An 18761-nucleotide genomic window follows, 5' to 3' on the forward strand; every position below is an offset into this window, starting at 1 on the left:
AGGTCTTTCAGTGCTCTGTCAAACTCTTCACGCAGTATCGTATCTCCCATTTCATATTCATCTACATCCTCTTCCATTTCCATAATATTATCCTCAAGTACATCGCCCTTGTATAGACCCTCTATATACTCCTCCTGCCTTTTTGCTCTTGCCATTCATACAAGCGGTTCTCATTTCTCCAAAGGTCTCTTTAATTTTCCTGTAGGTAGTATCTATCTTACCCCTAGTGATATATGCTTATGAGTCCTTACATTTGTCCTCTAGCCATCCCCACTTAGCCACTTTGCATTTCCTGTCAATCTCATTTTTGAGGTGTTTGTTTTCCTTTTTCCCTGCTTCATTTACTGCATTTTCATATTTTCTCCTTTCATCAATTAAATTCAATATATCTTCTGTTACCCAAGGATTTCTACTAGCCTTCACCTTTTTACCTACTTGATCCTCTGCTGCCTTCGCTATTTCCTCCAAAGCTACCCATTCTTCTTCTACTGTGTTTCTTTTCCCCATTCCTATCAATCGTTCCCTAATGCTCTCCCCGATTCACTCTACAACCTCTCGTTCTTTTAGTTTATCCAGGTCCCATCTCCTTAAATTCCCACCTTTTTGCAGTTTCTTCAGTTTTAATCTACAGTTCATAACCAATAGAGTGTGGTCAGAATCCACATCTGCCCCTGGAAATGTCTTACAAATTAAAACCTGGTTCCTAGATCTCTATCTTATCATTATATAATCTATCTGAAAACACCTAGTATCCCCAGGCCTTTTCCATGTATACAACCTTCTTTCATGATTCTTGAACCTAATGTTAGCTATGCTCTGTGCAAAATTCTACCAGGTGGCTTCCTCTTTCATTTCTTACCGCAATTCCATATTCACCTACTATGTTTCCATCTCTTCCTTTCCCTACTATGGAATTCCAGTGACCCATGACCATTAAATTTTTGTCTCCCTTCACTATCTGAATAATTTCTTTTATCTCATCATACACTTTATCAATCTCTTCATCATCTGCGGAGTAGTTGGCATATAATCTTGTACTACTGTGGGAGGAATGGGCTTAGTGTCTATCTTGGCCACAATAATGCGTTCATTATGCTGTTTGTAGTGGTTTAGCCGCACTCCTATTTTTTTATTCATTATTAAACCTACTCCTACATTGCCTTTATTTGATTTTGTATTTATAACCCTGTAGTCACCTTACCAGAAGTCTTGTTCCTCCTGCCACGAACTTCACTAATTCCCACTATATTTAACTTCAACCTATCCATTTCCCTTCTTAAATTTTCTAACCTGCCTGCCCAATTAAGGGATCGGGCATTTCACGCTCAATCTGTAGAACGCTGTATTGCAGTTAATTAAATTTTTCATAGCCATTCATTTATAATCATCATAATGTGGAATGTGCAACTCACATGCTGAGCTATAAGAGAAGAGATTATTTACCTGATTTACCTGCTGCCAAAGTGGTATCTATTGAAGCAACGATACATAAACCCAAGTTCATAACGGATTTTTCTTTGTCTTACTGTCTGGCTAAAAAAAATTGGAGATTCAAATTGGTCTAAAGGCTCTCCTGAACCAACCTCAGGTGTACGTGAAATGATATTTTTAACTCCTGCACTGGACCTGTGGTAATCTCCAGGCGACTTTTGTATCCTTCCACCTCTTACAGATATTATCCGTTTATTTTTCTATTCTGTGTAATTTCCCTATGATCCAAACACTTAAGGCTGAATTTTTGGTGACCAGTGATTCACTGTCTGGTAAGGTGTTATTGATTTACACAAATTTTTCACATATTTCACTGAAATTTATATATGGTGGCCAATTAGAGATGTGTAACCTACTGTGAGTATTCAAGATTTCATTTAATACACACTGTTAAGGACAATCAACTCTTCTAGCTTTGCTTACTGCAGAAATATCTGGTTACAAATGCAGTGGATGGACACAGTTTTCCCTTATTACATCTGATCATTCTCCTCCTACAATGCAGAATCTACATATAAATCAGAAATGTACAAAATGATGTTTTATTCCACTTTTTTTGTGGATACAGTGATAAAATGTCAATGGAGTTTAATATTACTTCCAATGCTATGAATGGCAACAAATTTGTGAATGCTACAGGGCTGAGTAATTTACTTTCTTTCTTAGTTCTTTTAGAATTGGCAATCCACTCAAATGATGTCGCTTCAACAGCTGTTAGACTTGTGATAAAAATGGATGTTTAGTCTATAAGAAGACTACTGATAATACACAAGAAGGCTACATTCAAGAGAGTATATGACACTGCATAAGAGGAAGTAAAAACTTCGTAAAAAAATTTGGATGTGTGGGAATTATGGAGTATGGGTATATTGTGGGTACATATAGATTGCAGTACTTATGTATAACAGGAACTACTAAGGGAAAACTTCCAATACAATCTATTATGAATTGCACCACAAGTCTTGGAGACCTGAGTTTATTAGTAATGTGTACATCATTTATTGGCAATGAAACTGATTCCAAACACAGTCTTTATACAGAAAAAAATAAACAGTAATTTGGCATGTAAGACTGAAATTCACCAATAAATGAGTGAAAAATATAAAATTTATGAAATCTTGTATTTTAGTCTATTCATCACAATCACAAACTGTTGAAACCTATTTTTGCACATTCAATCAATTTTTACAGTTGACAATTTATCACATCACACCAGTCAGCTTCAGTTATGCAGGTACAGCAACATTTTTGCATCAACACCCCTTACTACATACAGCACACTGATAAATAGTTTCATGGAAATTAAAATGGTTTAAAAATTTTCTGACTGGCACACATTACTGTAGCTGTGGTCTTCGAAAGTAAACAACAATGCCCAGAAGGCCAACCAGAGTCGTTATCAGGTACAAGTCCCAGTTGGAACCAAATATTTGGTCCAAGTTGAGAAGCAGAAACCAGTCCTGCCAGTGGTGCTGTAAATATAAAATAAAATTCATGATTATTACTACATATTAAATAATGCGGAGAAAAAAATTGTCGACAATAGCGCAAAACCGAGGGAGGGAGGGGGGAGGGGGAGGGGGAGGGGGAGGGGGAGGGGAGAGAGAGAGAGAGAGAGAGAGAGAGAGAGAGAGAGAGAGAGAGAGAGAGAGAGAGAGATTTTGGATAGCATTCATCTCATCTCCTGTTTAACTGTCTGTCAGTATGACCTGAACTAACAACTAGCATCTGCCCACGTATTCATTCCTAAAACAGCATTCAGTATTCTATGTTACCTCTTGACTTTTCCCATGGCCCACAGTTTGAAGTTGATGTTACCAGACTTCAGAAGTAAAATCCTGAATTCAGACTATCGAGTTTCTGAAGGTAAATTTACAAAGGCCATTGAAATTGCATGCTGCTGACAATATGGACCAGCCACTATTGCCCATCAACAATTGCAGAATTACACTTCCAGACAACAAGTGTTTACTCAAGTCAGAGTAGCACCATAATAGCATGCTCCATCAGTAATACATGCCAGGCCATAAGAAGATATTGCAATTTACTGCAGCCACATGGCAGCAAAGTACTGTGGCCACAAATTGTCATAAAATTCAACACGTGTTAATGCACCTTATGCTCCTTCTAACTGAATACTGGAGTATTTTTCAATCAGTTTATGTGTGTGTAAGATTTTTGACTACTTCTCAGTAAGGATAACATATCGCAAAGTTAGCAACGACAACACCGTACAATGCATTTCTACACAGAGTTCTTTGTTTTTGTTGTTTTACAATTCTGACTTGATATGGCAACTTCTTTTGTGTATCTTCCATTGCCAGATACACAGTCTTTTTGCTCCATTAACTCTTATCTTTGACGTGTGGACAAAAGTTAGTTCACATTTATCAACAAATTAATGTTTCAATATACAAGATAAGACTAATTTACACTGCTCTAATGAAACTCTTCATACATAAAGAAGATACAATGTGTGTTGAAACTGCACCTGTGCTGACCATGAAACTCTAAGCAGTGTTTATGCTCGTTTAAGATAGAAAAATCTAACTTCTAAGACTATCTAAAATGCAAGACCACATGCACAGTCACTCTTAACTAATTAACAACTTAATATGGTGTTTCCTGATCAGAGACAAAACAATTAACTATCTGATAATTTTCATAGGCTCATTACTAATAAGAATTTACCTCTCGTATATATTTTAGACCAAAGAGAATAGAAAGCTTCATTAAAGCCAGTGTCACAGGAACTTTAGCATCAGCACTTGTTTCTGCAGCCATATCGTAGCAGCGTTTGGCCAAGTGTATGTCCTATGAAAAAATAGAATTGGATAATTAGCGAAACAAGTCTAAAAGGAAGTAACATACCACTAATTAAGACACAGTGTATCTAAATAAACCACCAATCTTGACGTTAAGAAACAAATATTTTCTATAAATATATGAGAAACATCCTATACAACTGTAAATCAGTATTATTTTTAAGGTTTCATGAAAATACAGCAGCATAAAATTGGATTTTTTTTTTTTTTAGCTGAACCTATACTCATTACAGAGAGAGATACAAAAAATACTGCCTGTGTTTAATGATCCATAGCACATGACAGTGGCACACCACAGTTTCCCAGCATGACTGAATGCTATCTAAACTAGTCATTGATAAAGCAAAGTCATATTTCAGCTTTCTGGCACTCATGTCTTCCTTTTTCAGGTACTTAGAAGCTATGGAACACAAAGGCAAAACAGGAACTTTACTGTGAAATAAAAATACAATGGCAACAATATTAGGGAAAGTATAGATTGTTACTCATCATAAACATGACCAGTCAAGTTGCTGATAGGCACAACAAAGACTGTTATAGATTGAAGCTTTTGACCAAACTCTTCTTCAGCAAAGAAGACACACACACACACACACACACACACACACACACACACACACACACACACACAGAGCTTTTGACTAAACTCTTCTTCAGCAAAGAAAAAACACACACAAACACACACACACACACACACACACACACACACACAAAACCGCTACCACAGGCACCTCCAACCAGAATGCGACTGTCACATGAATAGCAATCTGGAGCAAGGTGGGGAAGGGCGAGGGATAGAGCAGGGTATAGGTGGAGGGGGGGGGGGGGGGTAGGAGTGGCCTGTTGAGGCACACAGATACTACAGATTGACAGGCACAGTGTCGAGAGGTGGGGTGTGAGGGGAAAGAAAGGTGAGCAGAAATGGATAAGACAGGGAAGGGTGGGTGGGGGGGGGGGGGGGAGGGGAATGGTTCAAATGGCTCTGAGCACTATGGGACTCAACTGCTGTGGTCATCAGTCCCCTAGAACTTAGAACTACTTAAACCTAACTAACCTAAGGACATCACACACATCCATGCCCGAGGCAGGATTCGAACCTGCGACCGTAGGAGTCGCGCGGTTCTGGACTGCGCGCCTAGAACCGCGAGACCACTGCGGCCGGCAGGAAGGGGGCGGGGCTGGGGGGGGGGGGGGGGGGGGGGAGGTTGGATGGATGCATTGGCAGAGGGCAGTACACATTGAGGGCGAGGGACTGTGAAAACAGAAGAGGTGATAGGACACAAAATGTTATGTGGTGGATGTGGGGACTGTGTGTTGAGGCAAGGATAATTTCAGGAGCAGAGACTGTGTTTTAAAGATAATTCCCATGTGCACAGGTCAGAAAAGCTGCTGGAGGGGGAGAGGGGAGAGGATCGAGATGGCGTGGGTTGTGAAGCAGCCACTGAAATCTAGCGTATGTTCAGTTGCATGTTGTGTCACAGGCTGATCTATTCTGCTCTAGGACACAGTTTGGTGGTAGACTTTCATTGTAGTGGACAGCTGGTTGGTAGTCATACCAATGTAATAAGTGGTGCAATGGTTGCTTCAGAGCTAGTATGCAGCTTGGTTGCTTTCACAGATGGCCTGGTCTTTGATGGTGACATGCATGTGACAGGGCTGGAATAGGGTAAACTGGGAGGATGGATTGAGCAGATTCTTGACCTGGGTCTTCGGTAGGAATCCCTAACTTCAAGGCAGGATGATGGATAATAAAACCCTGACAAAGGATGTGGTTCAGTTGTTACAGTTCAGGGAGGTATTGAGTGATGAAGAGGGCACTCTTTTTGTAGCTGGTTCTTGGAGGTGGTGGGAAAATTGGGGGTGTTTGGGGAAATGGTATGGGAAATCTGTCTGCGGACTAGGTCTGGGGGATAGTGCCTGCCTGTGGAGGCTTTGGTAAGACTTTCAATGGCTGCCTCACAACCCAGGCCTTCTGGATCCTCTCTTTCACCACCAGCTTTTCTGAACTGTGCAGATGGCAGTTATCCTGCAACCCATTCTCATCTCCCAAAATTATCCCAACCTCAACCTACTGTAAGCCTCTCTCTCTCTCTCTCTCTCTCTCTCTCTCTCTCTACCCTCCACCTAACAGTTTCTGCCCCCTCATCCTATCACCCCTTTCCTTTTAACATTCTGTAATCACCTGTACCTTCCCCTTCCCTGCTTCTCTCCTTTTCCACTTCCCCTTTCTTTCTTTTGCCACCATCTCCCATTACTGTGCCTTGCACTCTGGTCCCTGCACATCCCACCAGGCAGCACTCTTCTCTCCCTCACCTCTCATATCCTGCTATCCCTCTCTCTTCCCCACCCCACTCCAGATTGCTATCCACATGACAGTCACGGCCTGGCTGGAGGTGCCAGTGAGGTGTGCTTGCTTGTGTGAATGTGTGCGTGTTTTCTTTCCTAAAGAAGGCTTTACCCAAAAGTGTTTGTTGTGCCTATCTGCAACTCAACTGGTCACCTTTTCAGTGAGTAGCAATCTATTGTTTTAGTAATATTTTTGATATTCCAACCTGGAGATTCCAAAATAATGGCTGCTTGTTCAAAAGTGCACATCTGTAGAATCAAAAACTATTGATGAACAACATTCAACACCTTGTTACTCCACCCTTTGCACTGTTACATTCTGAAATCCTCCTTAGCATGTTACCATCAAGAAGGTAGATATGTTGCTTTTCAAACATGTCCCTTCCTTAGATGGTGACCCTGCTCATGTTATATAATGTGGGAGGAGGGTTCCTACAGTGATGCCTTACAAGTTTTGACTGGCACAAGTGATCGGATTCAGGCAGAAGAGATTGCAGGCCATTCCATTTAACTGATCCTGCTTCTTGTACAATGCTCAAAATTATTCTTGATAGTGATAAGAGATGTTCTACATCCATACATGACAGCAGACCACAATACGACTGACCCATGTACCTGCATTATCTATGGAGTACATGCTCATGACATACAGTGGTACCTCCACACTCTTCTGTAATTATTATCAAGCATCAGACAAAACCTGCACTTGTCGGTGAAGAGAACCTAATGGCATTGATGCAAGGTTCCATTCTGAGTGTTCCCTAGCCCATATTTTTCACACACTGCAGTATTTTGGGGTTTGTAGTGTTGTTTGTAATGATCACCTATGGATCAAATTAATCATGTGGAGATAGTTGCACACTGTGTGGATCAATATAACCCTCTCTGCTGCCTTCTCCCAAGGACACATATGAGCCACAATTTTCAGGCAACAGTTGTTAGCTAGTGTCATTGACTACAGGCAACTGCTACAAGGCAACTTTCAATGTTTTGAAACTCACAATAACGGCTATATGCTCACACAACGTCACTGCTCTGTGTGGCAATTCGGCAAACAACTTCCCATGTGCAATGAAGTGACAATACATGCTCCATTCACAAACTGGAGACAACACATTGTACTGGGAATGCAAGCTTACTTTTATGTCCATTATAAAGGTGGCTGTGTGTTAAGATATCTTATGTACAGGACAACAGAGAAAGATGTTCCCAATATTAAAAAAAAAAAAAGAGAGAAAGAAAAAAAATGCTAGCTATGTAAGTCATCATTGAATTGCATAACTTTCTGAGCAGTGTATATAATTATCTGTTATGGAAGCATCTTACTGACACAGTGTGTTAAAAAAAGGTCGTGTGACTAGGGCCTCCCGTCAGATAGACCATTCGCCCGGTGCAAGTCTTTCGATTTGACGCCACTTCGGCAACTTGCGTGTCAATGGGGATGAAATCATGATGATTAGGACAACACAACGCTCAGTCCCTGAGCGGAGAAAATCTCTGACCCAGCCGGGAATCGAACCCGGGCCCTTAGGATTGACATTCTGTCACACTGACCACACAGCTACCGGGGAGGGGGGGGGGGGGGGGGAGGGGGGGGACGACACACTGTGTTGACAGGAGGGGAGGGGGGTTAAAATTGCTATATTGATTTTATGCTGAACACTAGTTCAGATTATGAGAAGGGGGAAGGGGATGAGGTGATGAAGTGTCTAGATACCATTTAGAACAGAAATCGGAAAAATAAGATTACTTAGAGCAAAGATACATGTAACTCCCTCTCTTGTCATTCTGCAAACGTAAAACAAACTTATAAAAGATACTTTCTTCTCCTACCAAAGTATCATCTGATACATACTGAAAAGATTTAATAGTTCTGTTCATATTTAACTGTTGCTCCACACTAACAGTAAAACCATATACCAGATTGGAATGAGCAAGCATGTATGATGCCTTCTAGCAAAATGAAAATGGTGAAGGTAATGTTCAGACATAAAAAGATTAATACTTACTTGTCGCATTCCAAGGCCTTGCTCATGCATGTATCCCAAATTGAACATCGCCTGAGCATTGTGTTGTTGGTCTGAAGCAATTTGGTAATGTGAGGCTGCCATTTCATAATCAACAGGTGTTCCCAATCCATAATAATAATAGTCCCCCAATTTTACTTGGGCCGCTGAGTAACCTTGTGCTGCTGCACGACCCCAATACATTAGAGCACGTACATATGTTTCTGGCTCTACGAACATTGAAACATCTCCTGTAATATGAAAAAATATACGTATCACTATAACAATAGCCACAAAAATTTTGATTCAGAAACAATAAAGCATTTTTATTCATGCAACTAACATTTTTTATCTCAACTCTACCATATAAATGTTTGCTGTGCAAGTGTTTTAACAGTGCTCACTTTCTGTAGGATATAATATATTTCCTAGTTTATCCACCTTTTCTTTTGTGTAAGTACCAAAGAAGAGGTAATAATATTTTGTATATTGTGGAAGCAAAATTTTGACAACATGAGAGATTACAACAAAAGATCCTGCAGAAAAAATTGCAATATCATGTGCTGCTCCACAAGCATGAGTCTGCAACAGAACAATTAAACCTAACAAAATAATTTCTTTGAGCCTGATTGCAAGTTTCATGCAGTTCTTAGAAGATGAAAACGTGATTCATCTTCATCAATTCCTCAAATAAGTTATTTTTCAAGACTTAAGATTTGCAGCAGCGCATCACTCTGAATGCTAATGTCCAAAATGATCCTGCTGCAAAAAATATTTTAAGTTTTCTTCAAAATAATAATAATAATAATAATAATAATAATAATAATAACTGTTAACAGTTCCTTTGGCTTTAGAGCATCATACTTTACAAATAATAATATAGTTTTGCGATACACAAAAGCGGATAGCATACGGCTTTGTCAATGTAAGGGCCGTCACGCTTGTCCATCACCTAAGCTTTCTAATAATTTCTTGTTACACTTATACTAGAGTCATATGCTCTTACAACGGAGCAACAGGACACACCTTCTACTGTCAGGTACCCTATACAAAGTCTGTTCAAAAAAAATTCCACAAAATGCATAATTTCATGCCAATGGTGCAGTTGGCATTCCTGCACACACCTGTGTTTATGTGTAACTGCCACAGCTTTCATCATTGTATGTCTGTTAGTTACTGCTCAGAGCTGTATTGAGTAGAACATTGTGTCTCACTGTTTGCAAATTATGAGATGGCAAGAGTTAAAGGAGCAATTTGTCTGCTTTAAATTTTGCATGGAACTCGAGAAAACCTTTACAGGGAAACACCAAATGATGCAGGAAGCCTATGGTGATGAGTGCTTAAGCCGTACTCAGTGTTATTAATGGTTCACATGGTTTAAAAATAGCCAGATGGAAGTTAAAGATGACTCTCGTACAGGACGCCCTTCGACATCTGCTGACAACCCTCATGGCAGGAACATCAATGAAATTGTGCATGCCAATCAAAGACTGACTGTCCGAGATATTGCAGAAGAATGCAATATTTCAATTAGATCAAGTCATGAAATTCTGCAACAGCATATTGGAATGCATCATGTTACCACCAAGACCTTCACCTCGCAATCAGTGAAGAGCTTTTGGATCAAGCAAATGAGAACAAGCTATTCCTTATGAGAATCATAACTGGTGATGCGACTTGGATCTATGGTGATGATGTTGACACCAAGATTCAATCTTCACAATGGGTCGGGAAAGGTTCTCCAAGATCAAAAAAAGCACATCGGGTCAGGTCAAATGTCAAAGCCATGCTGATAGTTTTCTTTGATTTTGAATGGTTAGTTCATCATGAATTCGTGCCACAGGCACGAACTGTTAATCAGTGATAGTACAGGGACGTGTTGTGATGCCTGCAAGAAAGTGTGAGAATGAAACTGTTTGAAATGTGGTGAGAAATTTCATGGCTCTCACATAACAATTACACACCTGCACATTCATCCCAGTTGGTGCATAACTACTGTGCAAAATCACTGTGCTGTCTCATCCTTTGTACTCTCCAGACCAGGCCCCTGCAAACTTTTTTTTTCCAAAATTGAAAACCCTGTTGAAAGGACAAAGATTTGCAATGATAGATGGGATAAAAGAAAATTCACAGGCAACATCTTGCGTGATCCAGCAAGAAGGGTACCAAGGCTGCTTCCAGAAGTGGAAACAGCATTGAGAGCGGCATATCAATTGTGGCGGAGAGTATTTTGAAGGGTACCATGCACTACAAGTAGAAGGTAAGAGCAGAAAAAAATTTGTGGACTAAGTTTTGAATTTTTTTTAACAGACTTTTTATGAAGACATATCATAAATGTACAGAATGCACCAGTTTTGTTTTTACACACAATCTTTGATGTAGGGCTATTTAGTATCATAAGCTGAAACTCTCCAATGAGGAGACAGCATCTTGTACCCTAATAACAGCAAAGGAAATCTATCTTTTTTGATCAGACAATATGGAAATGGGATGAGTAGGGTTTAATGTATTGTTGACAATGAAGTCATAAAGAGCGACGGCACAAGCTCAGGTTCAGGGAGAATAGGAAAAGAAACTGACCTAGCTCCTTTCCACAGAAACTGTGCTAGTTTTCTCCAAGTTTTTTGTTTTATAACTTCAGACAATCAAGAACGTCCTGATTATAATTATATTAATCCATCTTCTACATATTTCAATGGTTCATAACCCACCCATTTGGATTTCATAACTATTGCTATCATCCAACTTCTGTATCTCTTCTTTTTTCCTGTCTTTCTGCCCCTTGACGTTCTTCCTAACATGCATCTTTGTAGTACACATTGCGAAAATCATAATGTTTGGTTGTTATGTTCAACTAAGTTGTCTAACTTGCAATATACATTGATTATAGATCCCATGTTTAAAGCTAACGGGATCTTTAATTTTGAACACAACATTTATTTAACAAATGAACTTCAAGCTATTGTTATTATCTTGTGTCTTCACATTACTATTATTAATTTCTTAATTTTCTTACACTAGCTCTTTCATTCACTTGTTCTTTGTTAGAGAACCAGTGCTGTCCTGGTAAAATAAAATCATCATCTTTATTTTGATAATGGTTCCAGTGCATTCCAGTTATGTGACAAAGAAATCTCTTTCAAAGCAGCATGAAAAATGGGCTAATATATCGTTTAATTCTTAATTTTCATGCTCTTGGTGGAATATAACCGAAGCTGTAAACTCATTGTAGAAGTTACTTAATAATTTGATATTGCAAATCTAATTCTCATTCATAAAATATTTCCAGCACAATTTTTTTTCGAACCAGACTTTGAAACTTTTTTGATCAAGACAATTCTGAGAAAGAGGCGACTCACTGCCATTTCATCTTTAGCACTATACACTTTATGAATTAAAGGGACTCACCTCTGTCCAATAAGAAGGCCGCATTACTTTGTGCAACTTCATAACCAAGTTCTGCCAGTAATGCATATGTAACAAATGCCTCATCATATCTACCTTCTCGGTAGTGATTGTGTGCTTCCATTAATTTCTCACCCCACTTTCCCCTTTCTGCGACATTTTTGAAAAGCTAAAATAAAAATACAATAGACAAATAGATATAACTATTCATTTGGAAACATCTGAGATTTCACTAACTAAATTTATCAACACCCAATTTAAAATCAGAGACTACAGTTACGCAGTTTCAGTATGGAATAAAACTCAACATTTTAACATCTCACCTCAACAGCTGTTGGACATGACCGCATTAAACCGGTTCCCGTCGCATGCATCTGTGCCAGATTGTAGAACGCAAGAATGTGACCAGACTGTGATGCAAGACTGAAGTATTTATTCGCCAACTTGTAATCACGACGCACTCCTAGGCCTCCTGTGATAAGATTAATAAAAATTATATAAGTTATATCAAACTATTGTAATGTTACTACATGAGTAAGGGTAACTATTAATTTGCACTTAAAAAACTAGTGCCAAATATGGTCACATAAGTAAGTGTGGCTTGTGTCTATCAGACAATAATTTCTAACTTTAATTTTCTGAAGAATATTTTTGTAACACATCTGTTTGAGTGTAAAACCACCAACAGCCCAGTAACTTCAGACGTACTGTATATGAACTCAAAAATTTCCTCATATAAAAGTCACTATTCACTTGTTTCTCCTTTTTGTAAAGGCAAATGTCTGCTTGTGTCTGTGTATGTGCGGATGGATGTGTGTGTGTGTGTGTGTGTGTGTGTGTGTGTGTGTGTGTGTGTGTGTGTGTGTGCGCGCGAGTGTACACCTGTCCTTTTTTTCCCCCCCTAAGGTAAGTCTTTCCGCTCCCGGGATTGGAATGACTCCTTACCCTCTGCCTTAAAACCCACATCCTTTCTTCTTTCCCTCTCCTTCTCTCTTTCCTGAAGAAACAACCGTTGGTTGCGAAAGCTAGAAATTCTGTGTGTGTGTTTGAGTGTTTTATTTATTGTGCCTATCTACCGGCGCTTTCCCGCATGGTAAGTCTTGGAAACTTTGTTCTTAAAATATATATATTAAAAACAAAGATTCCAAGACTTACCAAGCGGGAAAGCGCCGGCAGACAGGCACATGAACAAAACACACAAACACACACACAGAATTACTAGCTTTCGCAACCGATGGTTGCTTCTTCAGGAAAGAGAGGGAAAGATGAAAGGATGTGGGTTTTAAGGGAGAGGGTAAGGAGTCATTCCAATCCCGGGAGCGGAAAGACTTCCCTTAGGGGAAAAAAAGGACAGATGTACACTCGCACACACACACATATCCATCCGCACATACACAGACACAAGCAGACATATTTCGATAACAGTACCATCGGCACTGCGCAGCGAAGGTATTGACTGCGTCTTGCCGCTTGTGTACTTTACATACGACCAGAATTTCTTCGGATTTTCTACCAACAGCGTTCGGACCTTTTTTGTGTACCACGGGGGATCCGTTCCATTTCTTACCAATTTATGAGGTATGACTATCTCAATTGCTGTTGCTACTATATCTTTGAATTTGAGCCACATGTCGTCTACATTCGCATAGTCAGTTCGGAAGGAATCGACATTGTCTTTTAGGAAGGCTTCTAGTGGCACTTTATCCGCTTTTTTAAATAAAATTATTTTGCCTTTGTTTCTGATGAATTTGGAAGAAATGGTATTGAGCCTAGCTACAATGACCTTGTGATCACTAATCCCTGTATCAGTCATGATGCTCTCTATCAGCTCTGGATTGTTTGTGGCCAAGAGGTCAAGTGTGTTTTAGCAACCATTTACAATTCGCGTGGGTTCGTGGACTAACTGCTCGAAATAATTTTCGGAGAATGCATTTAGGACAATCTCGGAAGACGTTTTCTGCCTACCACCGGTTTTGAACAATATTTTTCCCAACATACCGAGGGTAGGTTGAAGTCCCCACAAACTATAACCGTATGAGTGGGGTATTTATTTGTTACGAGACTCAAACTTTCTCTGAACTGTTCCGCAACTGTATCATTGGAGTCTGGGGGTCGGTAGAAGGAGCCAATTATTAACTTAATTCGGCTGTTAAGTATAACCTCCACCCACACCAATTCGCACGGAGTATCTACTTCGACTTCACTACAAGATAAACCACTACTGACAGACACAAACACTCCACCACCAATTCTGCCTAATCTATCTTTCCTGAACACCATCTGAGACTTCGTAAAAATTTCTGCAGAACTTATTTCAGGCTTTAGCCAGCTTTCTGTACCTATAACGATATCAGCTTCTGTGCTTTCTATTAGCGCTTGAAGCTCAGGGACTTTTCCAGCGCAACTACAACAATTTACAACTATAATTCCGACTGTTCCTTGATCCAAGCACGTCCTGTATTTGCCAAGCACCCTTTGACATTGCAGCCCATCCCGCACTTTCCCGAGGCCTTCTAACCTAAAAAACCGCCCAGTCCACGCCACACAGCCTCTGCTACCCGTGTAGCCGCCAGCTGAGTGTAGTGAACTCCTGACCTATTCAGCGGAACCCGAAACCCCACCACCCTATGGCGCAAGTCAAGGAATCTGCAGCCAATACGGTCGCAAAACCGTCTGAGCCTCTGATTCAGACCCTCCACCCGGCTCTGCACCAAAGGTCCGCAGTCGGTTCTGTCAACGATGCTGCAGATGGTGAGCTCTGCCTTCATCTCGTAAGCAAGACCGGCAGCCTTCACCAAATCAGATAGCCGCTGGAATCCAGAGAGAATTTCCTCAGATCCAAAGCGACACACGTCATTAGTGCCGACATGTGCCACCACCTGCAGCTGGCTGCACCCTGTGCTCTTCATGGCATCCGGAAGGACCCTTTCCACATCAGGAATGACTCCTCCCGGAATGCACACTGGATTTCTTCCCCTCCTTAGCCGCCGTATCCCTAAGGGGCCCCATTACGCGCCTAACATTGGAGCTCCCAACTACCAGTAAGCCCACCCTCTCCGACTGCCCGGACCTTGAAGGCTGAGAATGATCCTCTGAAACAGGGCAGGCAGCTGCATCTGGCTCAGCCAGAGACAGTGCCTGAAAGCGGTTTGTCAGACGTACCGGGGAGGCTTTCTGATCAGGCTCCGGGGACGCCTTTCGCGGCCTGCCATATATATATATATATATATATATATATATATATATATATATGCCGCTAAAGCGGAGTTATTGAACGCAGTTTTCCGAAATTCCTTCACCAGGGAAGACAAATGGAATATTCCAGAATTTGAAACACGAACATCTGCTAGCATGAATTTCTTAGAAGTAGATACCTTAGGGGTTGCGAAGCAACTCAAATCGCCTGATACGGGCAAGTCTTCAGGTCCAGATTGTATACCGATTAGGTTCCTTTCAGATTATGCTGATACTATAGCTCCCTACTTAGCACTCATATACAACCGCTCGCTCACCGATAGATCTGTACCTACAGATTGGAAAATTGCGCAGGTCACACCAGTGTTCAAGAAGGGTAGTAGGAGTAATCCATTTAACTACAGACCTATATCATTGACGTCGGTTTGCAGTAGGGTTTTGGAGCATATACTGTATTCAAACATTATGAATCACCTCGAAGGGAACGATCTATTGACACGTAATCAGCATGGCTTCAGAAAACATCGCTCTTGTCCAACGCAGCTAGCTCTTTATTCGCACGAAGTAATGGCCGCTATCGACAGGGGATCTCAAGTTGATTCCGTATTTCTAGATTTCCGGAAAGCTTTTGACACCGTTCCTCACAAGCGACTTCTAATCAAGCTGCGGAGCTATGGGGTATCATCTCAGTTGTGCGACTGGACTCGTGATTTCCTGTCAGGAAGGTTGCAGTTCGTAGTAATAGACGGCAAATCATCGAGTAAAACTGAAGTGATATCAGGTGTTCCCCAGGGAAGCGTCCTGGGACCTCTACTGTTCCTGATCTATATAAATGACCTGGGTGACAATCTGAGCAGTTCTCTTACACTGTTCGCAGCTGATGCTGTAATTTACCGTCTAGTAAGGTCATCCGAAGACCAGTATCAGCTGCAAAGCGATTTAGAAAAGATTGCTGTATGGTGTGTCAGGTGGCAGTTCACGCTAAATAACGAAAAGTGTGAGATGATCCACATGAGTTCCAAAAGAAATCTGTTGGAATTCGATTACTCGATAAATAGTACAATTCTCAAGGCTGTCAATTCAACTAAGTACCTGGGTGTTAAAATTACGAACAACTTCAGTTGGAAGGACCACATAGATAATATTGTCGGGAAGGCGAGCCAAAGGTTACGTTTCATTGGCAGGACACTTAGAAGATGCAACAAGTCCACTAAAGAGACAGCTTACACTACACTCGTTCGTCCTCTGTTAGAATATTGCTGCGCGGTGTGGGATCCTTACCAGGTGGGATTGACTGAGGACATCAAAAGGGTGCAAAAAAGGGCAGCTCGTTTTGTATTATCGCGTTATAGGGGAGAGAGTGTGGCAGATATGATACACGAGTTGGGATGGAAGTCATTACAGCATAGACGTTTTTCGTCGCGGCGAGACCTTTTTACGAAATTTCAGTCACCAACTTTCTCTTCCAAATAAGAAAATATTTTGTTGAGCCCAACCAACATAGGTAGGAATGATCATCAAAATAAAATAAGAGAAATCAGAGCTCGAACAGAAAGGTTTAGGTGTTCGTTTTTCCCGCTCGCTGTTCGGGAGTGGAATAGTAGAGAGATAGTATGATTGTGGTTCGATGAACCCTCTGCCAAGCACTTAAATGTGAATTGCAGAGTAGTCATGTAGATATATATATATCACACAAAGATGATGTGACTTACCAATCAAAAGCGTTGGTATGTTGATAGACACACAAACACACACATAAAATTCGAGCTTTCGAAACCTAAGGTTGCTTCGTCAGGAAAGAGGGAAGGAGAGGGAAAGACGAAAGGATGTGGATTTTAAGGGAGAGGGTAAGGAGTCATTCCAATCCCGGGAGCGGAAAGACTTGCCTTAGGGGGAAATAAGGACAGCTATTCACACACACACACACACACACACACACACACACACACAAGCAGACATATTTAAAGGCAAAGAGTTTGGGCAGAGACGTCAGTCAAGGCGGAAGTGCAGAGGCAAAGATGTTGTTGAATGACAGGTGAGGTATGAGTGGCGGCAACGTGAAATTAGCGGAGGTTGAGGCCTGGTGGATAACGGGAAGAGAGGATATATTGAAGGGCAAGTTCCATCTCCGGAGTTCTGATAGGTTGGTGTTAGTGTGAAGTATCCAGATAACCCGGACAGTGTAACACTGTGCCAAGATGTGCTGGCCGTGCACCAAGGCATGTTTAGCTACAGGGTGACCCTCATTACCAACAAACACTGTCTGCCTGTGTCCATTCATGCAAATGGACATTTTGTTGCTGGTCATTCCTACATAGAAAGCGTCACAGTGTAGGCAGGTCAGTTGGTAAATCACGTGGATGCTTTCACACGTGGCTCTGCCTTTGATCGTGTATACCTTCCGGGTTACAGGACTGGAGTAGGTGGTGGTGGGAGGGTGCATGGGACAGATTTTACATCGGGGGCAGTTACAAGGGTAGGAGCCAGAGGGTAGGGAAGGTGGTTTGGGGATTTCATAGGAATGAACCCAGAGGTTACGAAAGTTAGGTGGACGGCGGAAAAACACTCTTGGTGGAGTGGGGAGGATTTCATGGAGGATGGATCTCATTTCGGGGCAGGATTTTAGGAAGTTGTATCCCTGCTGGAGAGCCACATTCAGAGTCTGATCCAGTCCCGGGAAGTATCCTGTCACAAGTGGGGCACTTTTGGGGTACTTCTGTGAGAGGTTCTGGGTTTGAGGGGATGAGGAAGTGGCTCTGGTTATTTGCTTCTGTACCAGGCTGGGAGGGTAGTTGCGGGATGCGAAAGCTGTTTTCAGGTTGTTGGTGTAATGGTTCAGGGATTCAGGACTGGAGCAGATTCGTTTGCCATGAAGGCCTAGGCTGTAGGGAAGGGACCGTTCGATATGGAATGGGTGGCAGCTGTCATAATGGAGGTAGTGTTTCTTGTTTGTGGGTTTGATGTGGACGGATGTGAAGCTGGCCATTGGACAGATGGAGGTCAACGTCAAGAAAAGTGGCAAGGGGTTTGGAGTAGGACCAGGTGAATCTGAGAGAACAAAAGGAGTTGAGGTTGGAGAGGAAATTCTGGAGTTGTTCTTCACTGTGAGTCCAGATCATGAAGATGTCATCAATAAATCTGTACCAAACTTTGGGTTGGCAGGCCTGGGTAACTAAGAAGGCTTCCTCTAAGTGGCCCATAATTAGGTTGGCATACGAGGGGTCCATCGTGGTACCCATGGCTGTTCCCCCCCCCCCCCCCCCCCCCTTTTTTTTTGTCTATCTACCAGCGCTTTCCCGGTTGGTAAGTCATGGAAACTTTGTTTTTAATATATTTTTCCCATGTGGAATGTTTCTTTCTATTTTATTCATATCATTAATTTGAACCCAACAATTACGTTTGTTATTGTCACTGTTGCATTTCGAAATCTTTTCTGTCATCTTACTTTCTCTTTTTGTTTGTACAAGTAGTTTCACTTTGTATTCATCTTCCC

At 41.3% G+C, this 18761-nt stretch overlaps 1 protein-coding gene across 1 annotated transcript in view; it reads right to left on the bottom strand.

Annotated features, from left to right (window-relative positions):
- Positions 1-2451: 2451 nt before the first annotated feature.
- LOC126364928 (protein sel-1 homolog 1-like) overlaps positions 2452-18761 on the bottom strand; it is an 84953-nt gene continuing 68643 nt past the window's right edge. The window contains exons 7-11 of the mRNA XM_050008097.1: positions 12397-12545; positions 12077-12242; positions 8672-8919; positions 4183-4305; positions 2452-2963 (exon numbers count right to left, since the gene is read on the bottom strand). Of these exons, the coding sequence (XP_049864054.1) occupies positions 2829-2963; positions 4183-4305; positions 8672-8919; positions 12077-12242; positions 12397-12545 (821 nt within the window). The 3' untranslated portion in view covers positions 2452-2828. The remainder of the gene's footprint in view (positions 2964-4182; positions 4306-8671; positions 8920-12076; positions 12243-12396; positions 12546-18761) is intronic.

Source organism: Schistocerca gregaria, chromosome 1, assembly GCF_023897955.1.
Source record: "Schistocerca gregaria isolate iqSchGreg1 chromosome 1, iqSchGreg1.2, whole genome shotgun sequence".
Lineage (NCBI taxonomy): Eukaryota > Metazoa > Arthropoda > Insecta > Orthoptera > Acrididae > Schistocerca > Schistocerca gregaria.